Source organism: Scyliorhinus canicula, chromosome 18, assembly GCF_902713615.1.
Source record: "Scyliorhinus canicula chromosome 18, sScyCan1.1, whole genome shotgun sequence".
Classification (NCBI taxonomy): Eukaryota; Metazoa; Chordata; class Chondrichthyes; order Carcharhiniformes; family Scyliorhinidae; genus Scyliorhinus; species Scyliorhinus canicula.
In genome coordinates this window covers 95,686,852-95,704,939 of record NC_052163.1, presented here as the reverse complement: position 1 = coordinate 95,704,939, position 18,088 = coordinate 95,686,852, and the positions used below count along the sequence as shown (strand labels likewise).

The following is an 18,088-nucleotide window of genomic DNA, read 5'->3' as shown; positions in this document are numbered from 1 at the left end:
TCCGAAAGCTTGTGGTTTCAAATAAACCTGTTGGACTTTAACCTGTGTTGTGAGACTTCTTAATATGCCCATTTTAAAATAAGGCATTTTCACTTTTTAGCCATTTTACTCTGTTGTTTTTAGACAAGCGCCCTCTGGGCTGTTAAATTGTTAGAATTGATACTGCCTGTGGTTGGCCACTGTGAAGTTGACAGGGAGATTCCAGCTCAAGAATCCTCACCCTCCCTCCACCTCCGAAATTGCCGTCTGCGACCTGTGCTCAACATTTTCCTGCTTATTGCCGCTCGTGCTGCCAAATGATCGGAACAGCAAGACTTTCCATTGCCTTTCCTTTAGCCCTTTGGGTTCTGCAATGGATTTCCAAGGAGTGCCTCCCGTTCTTTCAACCCCATTCCTGATTTTCCTCGCCTATCACTCCTGGCTAGTGTTGCTCCCAAACGGCCATCAGTGTGTGAGCCTGGATAGTAATTTCTGTCAGACTATTCAACTTTGAGGATGGGCAATGTCAAGACCAATGACAACACAGGATAGTGTCAGGATCAGGAGATCAGGCTCACAAAGGCTAAAAAAAACCTCACCATGACTGTCACCGAGCTGGAAAGAGCTAATGGCCTGGGAATGAACACTGGGTCCTTTCTGGCCTGTATGGTTGGTATCACATTAGCTGGGGGGGGGCGTCTAATAGGCAACAAATTGTCCCCAAAATTGATCAGGGTCGTTAACTTTATTACCGGGTTCTGGGTCAGGCATCTCGAAATCTCCTTCCTCACTGACCGGCTGCAGTGTGTGCTCACTGGACCTTGAACATCTGACTCTTTTAATGGGGACATTTCCATCTGCAAGATCCGAGAAAAATAACAAGTTACACAAATAAAACTGGAGTAGATAAAACCACTAGAAAGTTCAGAGTAAGGATGAACACATGCCCTTCAGCTGTTGTACCCTGATCATGGGTCAACATTTGGCTCCAAAAGTAGCCAAAATTGGCTCAGCATGGAATTCCACCTCAGAACCGAATCTCTCCTTGATATAAACGCAATGGGCCCCTGACCAATCCTTGGCTGTGTGCATATCGGTGTGTTGCGCTGCATGGTCCCTTTAATGTTGCCTTGCATGCACACATCTGTAAGTGAAACCTGGTTATGCGCAGCCTGTTTGCCTGTAGTTATGTTCTGGATTGCTGTGCAGTCGCACATCCGTGTAGTTTAGAGCAAATGCTGCTCGTAACTTGGAATCTTGATGATTTAATATATTCCTTCCCCCATCCCTCATCATCCAGTCACTCAGATTCATGTGATTAAGCAAAACTAAAACTCTCCGGCACTGCAGATGTCCCAGATTCTTAAATGAGAACAGAGCCTGAGCGAGAGTGGAGAGGTAAAATTGGAGTTACGGACAGCTCCTTTGGCTCTGCTGCATTTAGAGTGCAATATGTGTATTCATGTGGGGGCCAGTTTAGCTCAGCAGGCTGGATAGCTGGTTTGTGATGCAGAATGAGGCCAACAGCGTGGGTTCAACTCCCGTACAAGCTGAGGTTATTCATGAAGGTCCCCCCTTCTAAACCTTGCCCCTCTCCTGAGGTGTGGTGATCCTCAGATTAAATCGTCATCAGTCAGCTCTCCCCCTCAAAGGGGAAAGCAGCCTATGGTCATCTGGGACTATGGTGACTTTACACAGTATGAGGCCTGTCTCTGAATTACGTGCTGGCAATGCTGATATTTAAAGTGCACAGAAACATTAAGACTAAAGTCCAACTAGTTCACTTTTTAATATGTAGCCGCACAATACAATAATAATGGAGTTATTGACTAACAATAGCAACACACAACAGATGCAGAAAGGGTACCCAGGCGTGGTGAGCTTTGGAAACCAAAGTCACATTTTCCATCTCAAGCTTGCTACACTTAGAGCAAATCACGTTTCAAATTACTCGTACTGTACACCAAAATGTACACGTGTGCATACCTAAAGAGGCAATATAAATTAATGCATCTCCGGCAAATCGGATATCATCACTTCAAATATATAACGGCTCAGCTAAACCTCGCTCATTTTCTTTTTGTGAAAAGTTTTTTTTTTGCTCAATCCTTAGTCTGAGACATTGAAATCTGACTGTAACATCCCTACTGCTAGCCTGGCGGAGCCCAATTCACTCAGCACGGACTTGGGGCAAGGTTGGGGGCCTATAAATAGGCTTTCCTAAATAAAATAAAAATTGATGAAGAGTGATTGAGAATGACGTGAAAATGTGAAACGATAATCTTTAAATTACCTGCAACATCACTGTCCACTCCTGTGCTTTCAGCCACTTTGAGAAAAATCTAGAAGGTATACCACACATATCAATTATAAGAACATTTTTATAAGCACTTTCCACAACCACTGCATGCCTCAAAGTTCCTTATAGCCAATGAAGTACTTTTTTTTTTTATAAATGTTTTTTTATTGAGTTTTCATATTTTATATATGACAAATTACAAGTTATTAGAGAGAGAAAAAAAAAAAGGAAAACACAAAAATTTAACATGAATATTTACAGGTAAGCATCTTCATAACAATAATTGTGGCCGCCCCCTTTAGCCAGCATACATATTTTACATTCCCCAATATGGCCGAGGCACATGTTTATAGGCATTTATTTATAGTTTGGTTTTGGGCCTTGGCTTGCCATCAAACCCCCATACCGAGCCCGTATCCCCCCCCCCCCCCCCCCCCCCTCCCCCCGGCTACCTTCCCCCGATTCCCGTCCATTTTCCCCTGGTTCTTGGCCACCCGACTATTCTTCCTCATGTACGTTGGCCACAAACAGGTCCCGGAACAGTTGCATGAATGGCTCCCACGTTCTGTGGAAGCCGTCGTCCGACCCTCGGATGGCGAATTTGATTTTCTCCATTTGGAGAGATTCCGAGAGGTCAGACAGCCAGTCTGCAGCTCTGGGTGGTGCTGCTGACCGCCAGCCAAACAGGATTCTACGGCGGGCAATCAGGGAGGCAAAGGCAAGGGCGTCCGCCCTCCTCCCCAGGAATAGATCTGGCTGGTCTGAAACCCCGAAGACCGCCACTATCGGGCATGGCTCCACCCTCACCCCCACCACTTTGGACATAGCCTCGAAGAAGGCTGTCCAGTACTCCACAAGTCTGGGGCAAGACCAGAACATGTGGGCGTGGTTGGCCGGGCCTCTCTGGCACCGCTCACATTTGTCCTCCACCTCCAGGAAGAACCTACTCATACGGTTTCTCGTTAAGTGGGCTCTATGTACCACTTTTAGTTGCGTCAGGCTGAGCCTTGCGCACGTGGAGGTGGAGTTGACCCTATGCAGTGCTTCGCTCCAGAGTCCCCACCCTATCTCCATCCCCAGGTCGTCCTCCCATTTCCTTCTTGTTGCGTCCAGTACGGTGTCGTCCCTATCTACCAGTCGGTCATACATGTCACTACAGTTCCCTTTCTCTAGGATACTTGCGTCCAGTAGGTCTTCCAATAGTGTCTGTCGTGGTGGTTGTGGGTACGTCCTTGTCTCCTTTCGTAGGAAGTTTTTGAGCTGCAGGTACCGTAGCTCGTTCCCCCCAGCTAGCTGAAATTTCTCTGTCAGTTCGTCCAGTGTTGCGATCCTGTCGTCCGTGTATAGGTCCCTGACTGTCAGTGTCCCCCTTTTAAGTCACTGTTGTAACATATGAAATAAGGCAGCCAATTTGCACACAACAAAGTCACATAAACAACAATAAGATAATGTTTTATTTTTCTACAATGCTGGTCGAGGGATAAATATTGCCCAGGAGGCTGGGGTAACTCACCTGCTCTTGTTTTAAATAGTGCCGGGAGGTGCCAGGCCCGGCAGAGCCGGATGACACAGTGGCCTCTGAAGCTTACTCCAGCTGCCTCTCCATCCCATGGAGACACCCAGGGACCGAAGGGCACCGTCCCAGAGGAGAGAGCGCACTGGAGGCCGACCCGGGGCCTACCACCAAGGAGACGATGGCAGTCTTCACCTCACCCAAATCCCCCCCTCCTGCCACCCAGCAAATCTAAAGGTCAACAGGCAGACCAGGGTGGCGTGGCGATGCCATTGACACCGGTAAGTCGGCCGGGCCCTCTGGCTCCAGGCCCTCCAGAGGATCTCCGCCAAGGGCATCAAAGGCCACAGGGCGTGAGAAGCAGCAGACTGGCTCCTCCTCGGATATCCTGGGGATAAAGCTAGATGTTGTGGGAGAGCATGGAAGGTGAGTAAGATTGAGGATCAATGAACGGGCACTGGAGGAGGTGGGGGACACCATCTGTCGTTAGGAGAAAATGAGGGTTTTGAATGTTCACTATCAAAACATGTTATGTCTGATACATGTGAAGCCTCTGCCACATTATTCTGCACAGCAGGCCTGCCCTCACGGCCACCCCCACCGCCTACCCCCTACAGCAAGAACCCCCGATGCAGAATTCGTGCAGGTAAGAGCTATGAAAGTGCTGGCAGCAGACAGACAGGAGTCAGACTTTGGCATAAACTGAGGAGCACCACAGCTTGCCTCACGGCAGGTTGTCATTACTCTTGCCTTGTGTAGTGACCCGCTGACAACGCTGACACAGGCCCATCACTCTGGAGTGACGTTACATAGATCCTGGGAGGGTGAAACAGGGTAGTCAGAGATGTGAGAGGGAGGGGAGGGTCGGGGAATGGAGTGGACTGGGGGGCATTGTGGAAATAGGTGGGAAGGAGGGGAATGGGGATGGGGGAGTGGATGGTTGGGAGGAAGGGGTGATCTGTTGGACAAAGCCTCATCCTATGAGACGTGGACGAGGATGAGGGCCTCCTTGGCATGCCACCAGTGCTTGTTCTCCAGCCCCTTCTGTTCTGGACCCCCTCATCTTTCTCAGACGAGGACGCATGTCTCGCCGCTCCTGCAGCATGTCGCCCTGCTGCTGTGCCATGCTGTGGTGGGCACAACAGACCACCACAAAGCAGGAGTCCCCCTGTTGGGGGGGGGTTACAGTGGTGCACCTCCAGAGCGGTCCAGGCATCAGAACCGCATTTGCAGCATTCCGATGCACCACTCAATGACAGCACAGGTGGCAGCATAGGTCTCGTTATATCGGGTCTCCTCTTCAGGCTCTGGGCACCGCACTGGTTCCCTCACCCCTCCCACCCCCCAAGAGCCAACCTGTCACCCAGGGGTGGTTCTCAAAGTTGCCGGGGTTCAGACTTCTATTGGCGGGGACGTGCTGAGCAGTCGCAGGGAAGGTGGCTCTCCTCTGGCAAACTTTGATTTAAGTATCAATTATCAGAAGCTTGAGTGTGTTATCAAACCGTGACCTCTCTCCTGAATAACTCCCCCACCAAATTGATCTTCTGCTCTGTGACTTTATAACTCTTTCCACTGTGTCAATGGTCAACACATAAACTGGCTATTAGTGACTGGGTGGTCTTTTCATTTTGGGCTCGAGTCCAGTCCAGGTTGAAGGGACAAACATATCCTGGGTCTGCTGGTTTCAGGAACCTACGTGAGCCGGGTTTGCTCCAAAACACTTCTCCAGCACAAAAAAATTGACCCGGTTGCAATGCCTCATTCTCCACCACACTTCAGTATAATATAGAGGTATTATAGAGGATGCAGGCGAGATTGACTAGAACGGTACCAGGGCCGAGACACTTCAGTTATGTGGCAAGACTGAGGAAGTTGGAGTGGTTTTCCTTAGATCAAAGAAGGCTGAAGGGAAACGTAATAGAGGCACCCAAAATTCCGAGAGTCTTAGATAGAATAAGTATCGAGGCTTTGTGGCAGAGGGGTAGCGTCCCTACCTCTGGTCCAGAAGCTCTAGGTTCGAGTCAAATGGCAAGGCGATTTGGATCACCTCCCACTACTCCCCAAAAAGGGTAAAAGAAAAAACAGGGGTGTGAAGGTGTGCTTAAAAAACTTGGAATAAATGGACAAATGCTGTTTCCACTGACAGGAAGTCTGGAAATCAGAAGTTTAAGATAATTAGGTCGGGAAAAATGAGGAGAAATTGTTTGCAGCGGTGGGTGGGTAATCAGTGCACAGATTTAAAGTAATTGGTGACGTGATATTTAAAAGAAAACACAGTTATGATGATCTGAAATATGCTGCCTGAAAGGCAGGTGAAGAAGGTTCAATGTTGACTCCAAGGAAATAGGATAAATACACGAGAAGGAACCTTTTTACCGTATTCGGGGTGGTGAAATGGGACTAATTAGACAGTTCCTTCAAAGAGCTGGAACAGGCAAAATGGACTCCTTATGTGCTGTAAGATATTAATATATATACACAAACGTACGCTCCATAATAGTGGAGCCTTGCCTGCGGAGAAACTGGTGAGAGCATATTTTGAACAGGAACCTGCAGCTAAACGCGGTCTCCTAATCCCATATCACAAAGTCCATAACCCACACCATTGTACAAGATCATTTTAACCAGAGGCTAATCTGAAATGAATACCTCATTTACCCATAACCCTCAAAACCTTTCCTCTGCATGGCCAGTTGAATGATACTGAAGTCTAGAGTGAGAACGATTTGAACAATATCAATCCTACCACATGAGCATACCAAAAGTGCACGGTCTGACAAAGCTAGAAACGTAGAGGGTCCAGAAGGGGTGGAAACCAATGTTTCTATTGAACAATAAAACAATTGTGAACCATCAGAACGCCTTTATTTTTAAATTAATTTGCAGGATGTGCTGGTTAGATCAGCATTTATTTTCCACGTCTGGTTGTCCTTGAGCTACCTTCCTGAACTGCAGCAGTCCCTGAGATGTAGTTACACCCACAATGCTGTTAGGGAGGGAGTTCCAGGATTTTGACCCAGCAAGAGTGGTAAGTGGATAATTCGGTAAATGGACAGTACACTCTGTTGTCACGGATGACACCCGGCAGCCAGTTTGCACACAGCAAACCACAATAAGAGACATGGCTAGATGATTGTTCCATTAATATTGATTGAGGGACAAATATTGTAAACAAAAAACACAGGGAGGTGTGAGGGGTAGGGAATGGAAGTCTCTTGCGCTTCTTCTGGAGTCCCATTGGATCTTCTGTGATGTGGAGATGCCAGCATTGGACTGGAGTGAGTACAGTAAGAAGTCTTACAACACCAGGTTAAAGTCCAACAGGTTTGTTTCACTTCACTAGCTTTCGGAGCGCAGCTCTTTCATTAGGTGAGTGAAGAGGAGGGTCCACAACCACATATATATAGAAAAAGTCAATGATGCAAGATACTTTGAATGCGAGTCTTTGCTGGTAATTAAGTCTTCACAGCTCCAGACACAGCGACTAGAGAGAGGGATTATCATAGGTTAAAGAGATGTGAATTGTCTCAAGCCAGGACAGTTGGTAGGATTTTGCAAGTCCAGGCCAGATGGTGGGGGTGAATGTAATGAGTCATGAATCCAAGGTCCTGGTGCACTCCGAAAGCTAGTGATTTGAAACAAACCTGTTGGACTTTAACCTGGTGTTGTAAGACTTCTTACTGGATCTTTTCTGCTCACCTGGTGGATTGACATAGATGTAGCTTTACTCTGAATCTAGCTCATTACCTACCTGCCCTGAAAGTTTCACTCAATTGTAACCTGTGCTGCCTCTGCACTAAGGATACAGCCACGGAGGGCCTGATGTGGGGAAGTCTTCTATCCCTCAACCCAAGAAACACAACATTTATAAAAACAAAGACCTTTAAATGTAATTCATTGATCATGTGTTGGTCAAAATAGATGCCAGATAAGAGGAAGTTCTTTCTTTCAAAATCAACAAAATCCAACAAGAATGTTCAATTTTACCCTTCTATAAATCCCCCTCCCAAAAATAAAAACAAAGCTTGTTGATAATGCTCTTGTAAAGTGCTTTGGGATATTTCATTTAATTAAAGAGGCTGTACGAATATGACACTGAGCCACATACACAGATAACTTGGTAACGGAGTAGGCAGGAATGAGCATCTGACAAAGGAGGAAAGAGTAAGTGAGCTGGAAAGGCTTAAACAGTGAATTCTAAAACCTGGGGCCTAGACGGTGGAAGACAACACTGCCAATACCACAGCAAAGAAAATAATGAATGCGCAGGATGCCAGAATTGGAGGAATGTGAAGATCGTGGAGGGTTGTATGGTGGGAGATAGTGAGAGAGATGGGGAGGAATGAGGCCAAGAGGAGATCTGGACGAAGGGATGAGAACATAAAGAAAAAATGAGGCATTGCTGGACCATCATCATATTTTAGTCCATCGCTTCGGTGTGCTTACCTCTTCGAGGCTGGTGTCTGAGATCCCATAACTGGAAATTCCGAGTTCACAGAGACGGTTGTCCAATTCCTGGAAGAGTTCCACAAAAGCACCATCTTTTGCTCCAACATAGGGTAAAATATAAGTCATTTCGTGCCCAAAATCTTCTACCAGACGTGCATTGGAGACATATTTCTGAACCAGTGTTAAGACGGCCGATACATCTAGGAAAGTCAAAAAACAAGGAGACAAACATGAAATCCACTCCCCTGATCTCAGGTTCATGACTGGTCTATCAAGCAAGCCATGGGAAAAGAACACAGGATTCTGCCCTTTATGTCAAAAAGGGATGGGACTGAGCCCGAGGGCAAATTTAGGTCCCCAACCTAACATTTTGGCCCAAAACGATCAGTGGGATTTAAAATTAATACAACACGTGAATCTTGAAGACCTTTTGATATTTTGATGAACCACCAGAACATGTCCAGAAACATATACCCATAGTAGATTGAATCATTTATCTTTTGTTACATTTAGATGTGGGTAAATAAAAGCTTTCAATTAAAAAACTAAACAAATTTTCCCAGTGATATCAACTATCTTCTGATTGACCTCCAGGTCCTAAAGCCAGTTTTAACGGAGGATCTACTGATAATTTGACACTAAGATTAATTGTTTGATGTTGCCCCTTGAAACATTTTACAATTTTAAAGGCGCCACATAATGGAAGTTGTTGTTGCCAACAACTGACCCAGCTCTCAGGTGGTCAGTCCTTACCCAGCGTTAGAACACAGAACACTCATGCCAGTGAAATACGGTAATCCGCAAGACCACGATTACACCACCAAAAGGCGGCAGACACCAACATGGCTGAAGGTCACCGCGACATACCCAGAATCCATATCTAGAGTAAGCCACTCTAAGACCCAGTCACCATCATTCGATATAAGGACGTACTGGCACTGGAGGGTGTGCAGAGGAGATTCACTAGGTTAATCCCAGAGCTGAAGGGGTTGGATTACGAGGAGAGGTTGAGTAGACTGGGACTGTACTTGTTGGAATTTAGAAGGATGAGAGAGGATCTTAGAGAAACATATAAAATTATGAAGGGAATAGATAGGATAGATGTGGGCAGGTTGTTTCCACTGGCGGGTGAAAGCAGAACTAGGGGGCATACCCTCAAAATAAGGGGAAGTAGATATAGGACTGAGTTTAGGAGAAACTTCTTCACCCAAAGGGTTGTGAATCTATGGAATTCCTTGCCCAGTGAAGCAGTAGAGGCTCCTTCATTAAATGTTTTTAAGATAAAGATAGATAGTTTTTTGAAGAATAAAAGAATTAAGGGTTATGGTGTTCGGGCCGGAAAGTGGAGCTGAGTCCACAAAAGATCAGCCATGATCTCATTGAATGGCGGAGCAGGCTCAAGGGGCCAGATGGCCTACTCCAGCTCCTAATTCTTATGTTCTTATGATATCACACCATCATGCACTAGTTCAATTCTGAGACCAGCTTTGGGTTAACTTCAAGTACTCTCTCAGATCCACTGTTGAGCAAAACACTTCAACTGGTGTAAAAACACTTTAAAATACATGAATGATTAAAAGCTAACTTTGCTCGCTCTCTTTTTCCTCCTCTCCCATATCCAGATTCCCAAGAAACACTCAAAAATGGGAAGGCTACAGATGAAAGCCTAGAGACGCATGGAGCAAAACACCTGCCAAGTCCCATTGGGAGAGGATTTAGGAGCCATAATAGAAGAATCAGAACTGGATATTATGAATGTAATAGTGAATAATGTATCATAACCAGAGGGAAATTTCAATAAAAGGAAATGAAAACCACTCTCCTTAAATCAAATTCTTCTGCAATGGACATAGATTCGTTGGAGTTAAAATTGCACCTTGTAAGAAATTCTGTTCTTTGGTGTTTTAACTCAATCATTTCACACAGGTTCAACCCTTCAATAAAATAGGACATAGGGATTTCATATTAGACCATAAGACCATAAGACATAGGAGCGGAAGTAAGGCCATTCGGCCCATCGAGTCCACTCCACCATTCAATCATGGTTGATTTCAACTCCATTTACCCGCTCTCTCCCCATAGCCCTTAATTCCTCGAGAAATCAAGAATTTATCAATTTCTGTCTTAAAGACACTCAATGTCCCGGCCTCCACCGCCCTCTGTGGCAATGAATTCCACAGACCTACCACTCTCTGGCTGAAGAAATTTCTCCTCATCTCTGTTCTAAAGTGACTCCCTTTTATTCTAAGGCTGTGCCCCCGCGTCCTAGTCTCCCCTGCTAATGGAAACAACTTCCCTACGTCCATCCTATCCAAGCCATTCATTATCTTGTAAGTTTCTATTAGATCTCCCCTCAACCTCCTAAACTCCAATGAATATAATCCCACGATCCTCAGACGTTCATCGTATGTTAGGCCTACCATTCCTGGGATCATCCGTGTGAATCTCCGCTGGACCCGCTCCAGTGCCAGTATGTCCTTCCTGAGGTGTGGGGCCCAAAATTGCTCACAGTATTCTAAATGGGGCCTAACTAGTGCTTTATAAAGCCTCAGAAGTACATCCCTGCTTTTATACTCCAAGCCTCTTGAGATAAATGACAACATTACATTTGCTTTCTTAATTACGGACTCAACCTGCAAGTTTACCTTTAGAGAATCCTGGACTAGGACTCCCAAGTCCCTTTGCACTTTAGCATTATGAATTTTGTCACCGTTTAGAAAATAGTCCATGCATCTATTCTTTTTTCCAAAGTGCAAGACCTCGCACTTGCCCACGTTGAATTTCATCAGCCACTTCTACTGTGAAGACTGACGCAAAGTACTTATTAAGTTCCTCAGCTATTTCCTTGTCTCCCATCACTAGATTACCAGCGTCATTTTGGAGCGGCCCAAAGTAGACTGACTTACGATGTACTTCAGTTAATCAGAAGATATTTTCTGTGAGCAGCAGAATTTCTCCTTTATTGAAATTAAAAGCTTTTTATTTAAGAGTTGCATTGAATTTCGCCCATGTTTCAACGTAAAGAACGATAAATCATAGAATCCCTACAATACAGGGGGAGGCCTTTCGGCCCATCGAGTCTGCACCAGCCCCTGGAAAGAGAACCCTACTTATTATTTTTAATTTAGAGTCCCCAATTATTTTTTTCCAATTAAGGGGCAATTTAGCGTGGCCAATCCACCTGACTGGCAAATCTTTGGGTTGAGGGGGTGAGACCCACGCAGACACGGGGAGAATGGGCAAACTCCACAGGGACAGCGACCCGGGACCAGGATCGAACCCGGGTTCTCAGCGCCGTGAGACAGCAGTGCTAACCACAAGAGAACCCTACTTGAGCCCCCGCCTCCACCCTATCCCAGTAACCCTCCCCACCTTTTGGGCACAAAGGGGCAATTTAGCATGGCCAATCTACCTAACCTGCACCTCTTGGACTGTATAAAACTCTTGTGGGTATCGGTTGAGGTATAGAACATAGAACAGTACAGCACAGAACAGGCCCTTCGGCCCTCGATGTTGTACCGAGCAATGATCACCCTCCTCAAACCCACGTATCCACCCAATACCCGTAACCCAACAACTCCCCCCCCCTTAACCTTACTATTAGTACACTACGGGCAATTTAGCATGGCCAATCCACCTAACCCGCACATCTTTGGACTGTGGGAGGAAACCGGAGCACCCGGAGGAAACCCACGCAGACACTGGTGCTTCGCCAAAATCCAAAAATCCATGTCTCGCATTACCGATTTAAAATCCCAGAACCTTTTTGGACCAACACGTTGTTAGGTTGGGACAGAGAGCTCACCTGAAGGCACAATCCGCCCTTTTTCATAGACCAGGCAGAATCTTGTGGCCTCTCCTGTGGCGAATATGATAGCAGAGGAGCATGGTAGGTACATAGAACATAGAACATAGAACGATACAGCGCAGTACAGGCCCTTCGGCCCTCGATGTTGCACCGACATGGAAAAAATCTAAAGGCCATCTAACCTACACTATGCCCTTATCATCCATATGCTTATCCAATAAATTTTTAAATGGCCTCAATGTTGGCGAGTTCACTACTGTTGCAGGTAGGGCATTCCACGGCCTCACCACTCTTTGCGTAAAAAACCCACCTCTGACCTCTGTCCTATATCTATTACCCCTCAATTTAAGGCTATGTCCCCTCGTGCTAGCCACCTCCATCCGCGGGAGAAGGCTCTCGCTGTCCACCCTATCTAACCCTCTGATCATTTTGTATGCCTCTATTAAGTCACCTCTTAACCTTCTTCTCTCTAACGAAAACAACCTCAAGTCCATCAGCCTTTCCTCATAAGATTTTCCCTCCATACCAGGCAACATCCTGGTAAATCTCCTCTGCACCCGTTCCAAAGCTTCCACGTCCTTCCTATAATGAGGCGACCAGAACTGTACGCAATACTCCAAATGCGGCCGTACTAGAGTTTTGTACAACTGCAACATGACCTCATGGCTCCGGAACTCAATCCCTCTACCAATAAAGGCCAACACACCATAGGCCTTCTTCACAACCCTATCAACCTGGGTGGCAACTTTCAGGGATCTATGTACATGGACACCGAGATCCCTCTGCTCATCCACACTACCAAGAATTTTACCATTAGCCAAATATTCCGCATTTCTGTTATTCTTTCCAAAGTGAATCACCTCACACTTCTCCACATTAAACTCCATTTGCCACCTCTCAGCCCAGCTCTGCAGCTTATCTATGTCCCTCTGTAACCTGCAACATCCTTCCGCACTGTCTACAACTCCACCGACTTTAGTGTCGTCTGCAAATTTACTCACCCATCCTTCTGCCCCCTCCTCTAGGTCATTTATAAAAATGACAAACAGCAACGGCCCCAGAACAGATCCTTGTGGTACGCCACTCGTAACTGAACTCCATTCTGAACATTTCCCATCAACTACCACTCTCTGTCTTCTTTCAACTAGCCAATTTCTGATCCACATCTCTAAATCACCCTCAATCCCCAGCCTCCGTATTTTCTGCAATAGACGACCGTGGGGAACCTTATCAAACGCTTTACTGAAATCCATATACACCACATCAACTGCTCTACCCTCGTCTACCTGTTCAGTCACCTTCTCAAAGAACTCGATAAGGTTTGTGAGGCATGACCTACCCTTCACAAAACCATGCTGACTGTCCCTAATCATATTATTCCTATCTAGATGATTATAAATTGTATCTTTTATAATCCTCTCCAAGACTTTACCCACCACAGACGTTAGGCTCACCGGCCTATAGTTACCGGGGTTATCTCTACTCCCCTTCTTGAACAAAGGGACCACATTTGCTATCCTCCAGTCCTCTGGCACTATTCCTGTAGCCAATGATGACCTAAAAATCAAAGCCAAAGGCTCAGCAATCTCTTCCCTGGCTTCCCAGAGAATCCTAGGATAAATCCCATCTGGCCCCGGGGACTTATCTATTTTCACCTTGTCCAGAATTGCCAACACTTCTTCCCTACGCACCTCAATGCCATCTATTCTAATAGCCTGGGTCTCAGCATTCTCCTCCACAATATTATCTTTTTCTTGAGTGAATACTGACGAAAAGTATTCATTTAGTATCTCGCTTATCTCCTCAGCCTCCACACACAACTTCCCACCACTGTCCTTGACTGGCCCTACTCTTACCCTAGTCATTCTTTTATTCCTGACATACCTATAGAAAGCTTTTGGGTTTTCCTTGATCCTACCTGCCAAAGACTTCTCATGTCCCCTCCTTGCTCGTCTCAGCTCTCTCTTTAGATCCTTCCTCGCTTCCTTGTAACTATCAAGCGCCCCAACTGAAACTTCACGCCTCATCTTCACATAGGCCTCCTTCTTCCTCTTAACAAGAGATTCCACTTCTTTGGTAAACCACGGTTCCCTCGCTCGACCCCTTCCTCCCTGCCTGACTGGTACGTACTTATCAAGAACATGCAATAGCTGTTCCTTGAACAAGCTCCACATATCCAGTGTGCCCAACCCTTGCAGCCTACTTCTCCAACCAACACATCCTAAGTCATGTCTAATGGCATCATAATTGCCCTTCCCCCAGCTATAACTCTTGCCCTGCGGGGTATACTTATCCCTTTCCATCACTAATGTAAAGGTCACCGAATTGTGGTCACTGTTTCCAAAGTGCTCACCTACCTCCAGATCTAACACCTGGCCTGGTTCATTACCCAAAACCAAATCCAATGTGGCCTCGCCTCCTGTCACTTTCCCACCATCACCCCGTTTAGGTCTGTGGCGAAAGGCCTGCCCACTGAAGAGCCTCATCCCACAGCTGCTGGGATTAATCCCTGATGTGTTTGTTTGTGGGTTTCCGGACGGGTGAGGGTCCCCCGTTCAAAGGCGCATAATGCTGGATCGAGCGACCCATTATTGGAAAGGGAGAGTCCCCACCTCCTGTTTGTACTTCCAATCCCCCTTCCCCCAGTGACCCCAACGGGTCACCCCCTTACCACCACTCAACTCTGCCTAGGACTGGAATTTTCCATGTCTAAAATCAAGTGCAGTTGGCGACACATTTCCCTCTGATTAGAGGGGCGGCAATTCACGCCTGGAAGCTAATTTAATTTGCACAGGTGAGTGATTGGCCAAACCACATGGTGGGTGGGGAATGGATCTGTCTGCTCCGCCGTCACAAATGAGGATGAAAGTCCGGGTGCCATGTTCAAACGCCACCCAAATGCAAGCATTTCGCTCTCCAGTCCAGCTGCCCTCAGGGGACCCACAGAGATATCGGAGCAAAAGAAGAGGGTGCACCGAATTTTAGCCACGACTCCCTCGAGATTTGATAAGAAGAGTACACGAATGATGGGATAACTCTATACCCCAGGAATTTATCCAGGAAGCCCCACCAGCCTCACTTTGCAGGCCTGGAAGGCAGTCGCAGAGGAGGTCAGCGCGTCAGGCGACTCCCTCCTGAATGCAAAACAGTGCAGGAAGAGGTTAATCTAATCCGCTCCGCTAGGGGAAGTTAACCTTCAGTTCCTGAATATTACATCCCTCATCCTGGCATTGTGCACTTAAAGGGATGCACTGCTCAGGGATTTCACACAATAGGCAGGGGACAAATATCAGTCCTGATTTACTCAATAACATTCACCATCATCTCATCTATCTTGCTGCACAAACTCCATCCTCACCCCTTAATGGGGAGGCCTCACCACATACAGGAGGCAATGCATGCTTTCAAACCTCTGCTCCACCCCTTCATATGGCATTCCGTCCTTGTCGTCATGCAGGCCAAACTTGCCCACAACAAGAGAGAAAGATCAAAGACCGAATCAGGAGCTGATTACCTTTGGGGAGTGTTGTGTTATTCACCCTGGGGTAACACGGACTGCAACTGGATGCAGTTGTACTGGAAAGCAGACACCAGACTTAGACGTTGGTTCAATACGATTTATTGAACTTCTGTAACAATGCACACAGCTTGCTGTGGGTTGACACTCTACTACTCTAAGTGTGCTAACTCTAACTAACTAACGTCAGGGCGGCACGGTAGCACAAGTGGATAGCACTGTGGCTTCACGGCGCCAGGGTCCCAGGTTCGATTCCCCGCTGGGTCACTGTCTGTGCGGAGTCTGCACGTTATCCCCGTGTCTGTGTGGGTTTCCTCCGGGTGCTCCGATTTCCTCCCACAGTCCAAAGATGTGCAGGTTAGGTGGATTGGCCATGATAAATTGCCCTTAGTGACCAAAAAGGTTAGGAGGGGTTATTGGGTTACGGGGATTGGGTGGAAGTGAGGGCTTAAGTGGGTCGGTACAGGCTCGATGGGCCGAATGGCCTCCTTATGCACTGTATGTTCTATGTTTGAGAGAACAGTCACACTAAACTAGACCAGACTAGTACTGAGTCACGTGTAGAAGGTGCTAACTGATATATGCACCCTGACTGTCACTACAGTTGTCACTAGTGGAAAGAGGCGGAGTGCTGATCCCTCGTGTGTTTTATAGTAGGAAGCCCCCGTCTAGTGTTTTGTCTGGTGATTGGTTGTGTTCTGTCCTGTGTGCTGATTGGCTAACCTGGGTGTCTGTCACTGCCTGTCTTTACCTCATTATGTGCATGAGTACATATTATGACAGGGAGGATGCCATTGAGCTGGCCAGGGAGGATAAGGAATGCCCCTGAGGGGAAGGCAAGATTGACTTCTCCCAGCAACCAAGTACGGATGAGCCCTCTTGTGAGTTGATCATCTCCTGACATTCACAGTAAGTGATGGACAATCTTGGCCGAGATTCTCCAAAATCCTGGCCAAGTGTTAACGGCGGCGTAAACACAGGGCCAGCTGGCCCAGCAATTCACCGGTGTTCAGGGGGATAGCACTAGCGCCGGAGTGCTGCGCGCTGCTCCGGTGCTGAAAGGTGGCCCAGCACGGCCGGTGCAGGTCTGCGCATGCACGCTATGGCCGTTTCCGTGCTGGCGCATGCGTGTGGTTGCTGTCTCCACGTTAGCACATGCACGTGGTTGCCGTTCCACGCCTGCGCGGTGCAACATGCTGGGGACCTTACAGCGGGCCGCACGTAAGGAGGTTTGGCCCCTCCAGATCGCGGCCGCCCGCCAATCGGAAGCCCCCGATCGCAGGCCTGGACCCCGGGTAGGCCGCCCCGGAGTCAGCACCCCCCCCCCCCCATGCTGGCGGCACTCGGCGGGAGTTTGGCTGGTCGCCCGCAGAGAATTGCCGCGGAGTCCTTTTTCGGCGTCCCCCGACCGGCGCCACAGTGACCACGCGGGTGCGATTGCCGTCAATTCTCCGGTCGCCGGAGAATCGCGGCCCGGTGTCGGAGCGACGTGGTGGGAATTTCCCGCGTCCCCAGCGATTCTCTGACCCAGCGCGGGCTCGGAGAATCCAGCCCGTTGTCTAAGGCCTGTTCCTGAACCAAATCTCTCTTCTCTCCCTTACAGGTACCAGCAGGTCAGGGGAGAAGAGTAAGGCCAACATAAGCCCCAACCCATCTCAGAGGAGGATGCCGAGGAGCCATCCGAGGAAAATCAGTCAGGGCGTTCTCCTGCACCCTGCAGGCTGCAGCTGTGGTTGCTCATGTTATGGGTCTCCATAATATTTAAAGGTAGCTTGAAGGCCTCACAAGCGGAAAGCCCCTCACCAGCCCCCGGGTAAGGGACGACCCCCGATCTAGAACGCTTAAGCCCTCTGACAGAGCCCTCCCCCCCACCCCGGTGCCCTTGAGCTGCATGCCGCAAAATGGAAATGGCTACTCACCTCTGCACTTCCCCTCGGTAGCCATTGGCCCAGCTTCACGTTTTTGTAAAGGAGTTCTAAATGATGCGTGTGACTTTCCATTGAGGAGTAGGCTAATTCCCGAGAGGCAGCTGCATTTGACTTCAATATCATCAATGAGAGTGAAATGAATGCAAATGAGGGTTAATCACATTCTCGTCATTTTTGGCCATGTTCCAGAACCCGCCATCGGGAGCGGGTCAGGTGAATTGCAAAATGGTACGTGACTAATGTGAGTCTCGATTTTGGCCTTTCTGCTATTCACCTGGATTGGCGCCGTGCGCAACGTGGTAATTGAATCGCACTCTATGTTTTCTCCATTTGCAGGCTGCAGATGTCTCCCCTCACCATGATAATCACATCTGCAAGCAAGTACAAGCTCACCAACTGTGAACATGCCCTGCACATAAATCTGTGCGTTATCCTAATTGAGCACACAGGACATGTCCCTCCCTAGAGCGGGAGTATAGTCCTTTAGAAGGGCCCGCAAAACTCCCAGGACTGCCATTACTCTTGCACTCCATCTTGGCCCCAGACCAGGGACTATGTCTGTCTTTCAATGATATCCCCTGTGGTGAATGTGATT

General features: G+C 47.6%; 1 protein-coding gene across 3 annotated transcripts in view; it reads right to left on the bottom strand.

Annotated features, from left to right (window-relative positions):
- Positions 1-18,088, bottom strand: part of LOC119952956 (phospholipid-transporting ATPase ABCA1-like) — a 216,373-nt gene that overhangs the window by 57,547 nt on the left and 140,738 nt on the right. For all 3 annotated transcript variants that reach the window (XM_038776597.1, XM_038776599.1, XM_038776598.1), the window contains exons 25-27: positions 8,238-8,440; positions 2,273-2,321; positions 732-836 (exon numbers count right to left, since the gene is read on the bottom strand). In XM_038776597.1, the coding sequence (XP_038632525.1) occupies positions 732-836; positions 2,273-2,321; positions 8,238-8,440 (357 nt within the window). The remainder of the gene's footprint in view (positions 1-731; positions 837-2,272; positions 2,322-8,237; positions 8,441-18,088) is intronic.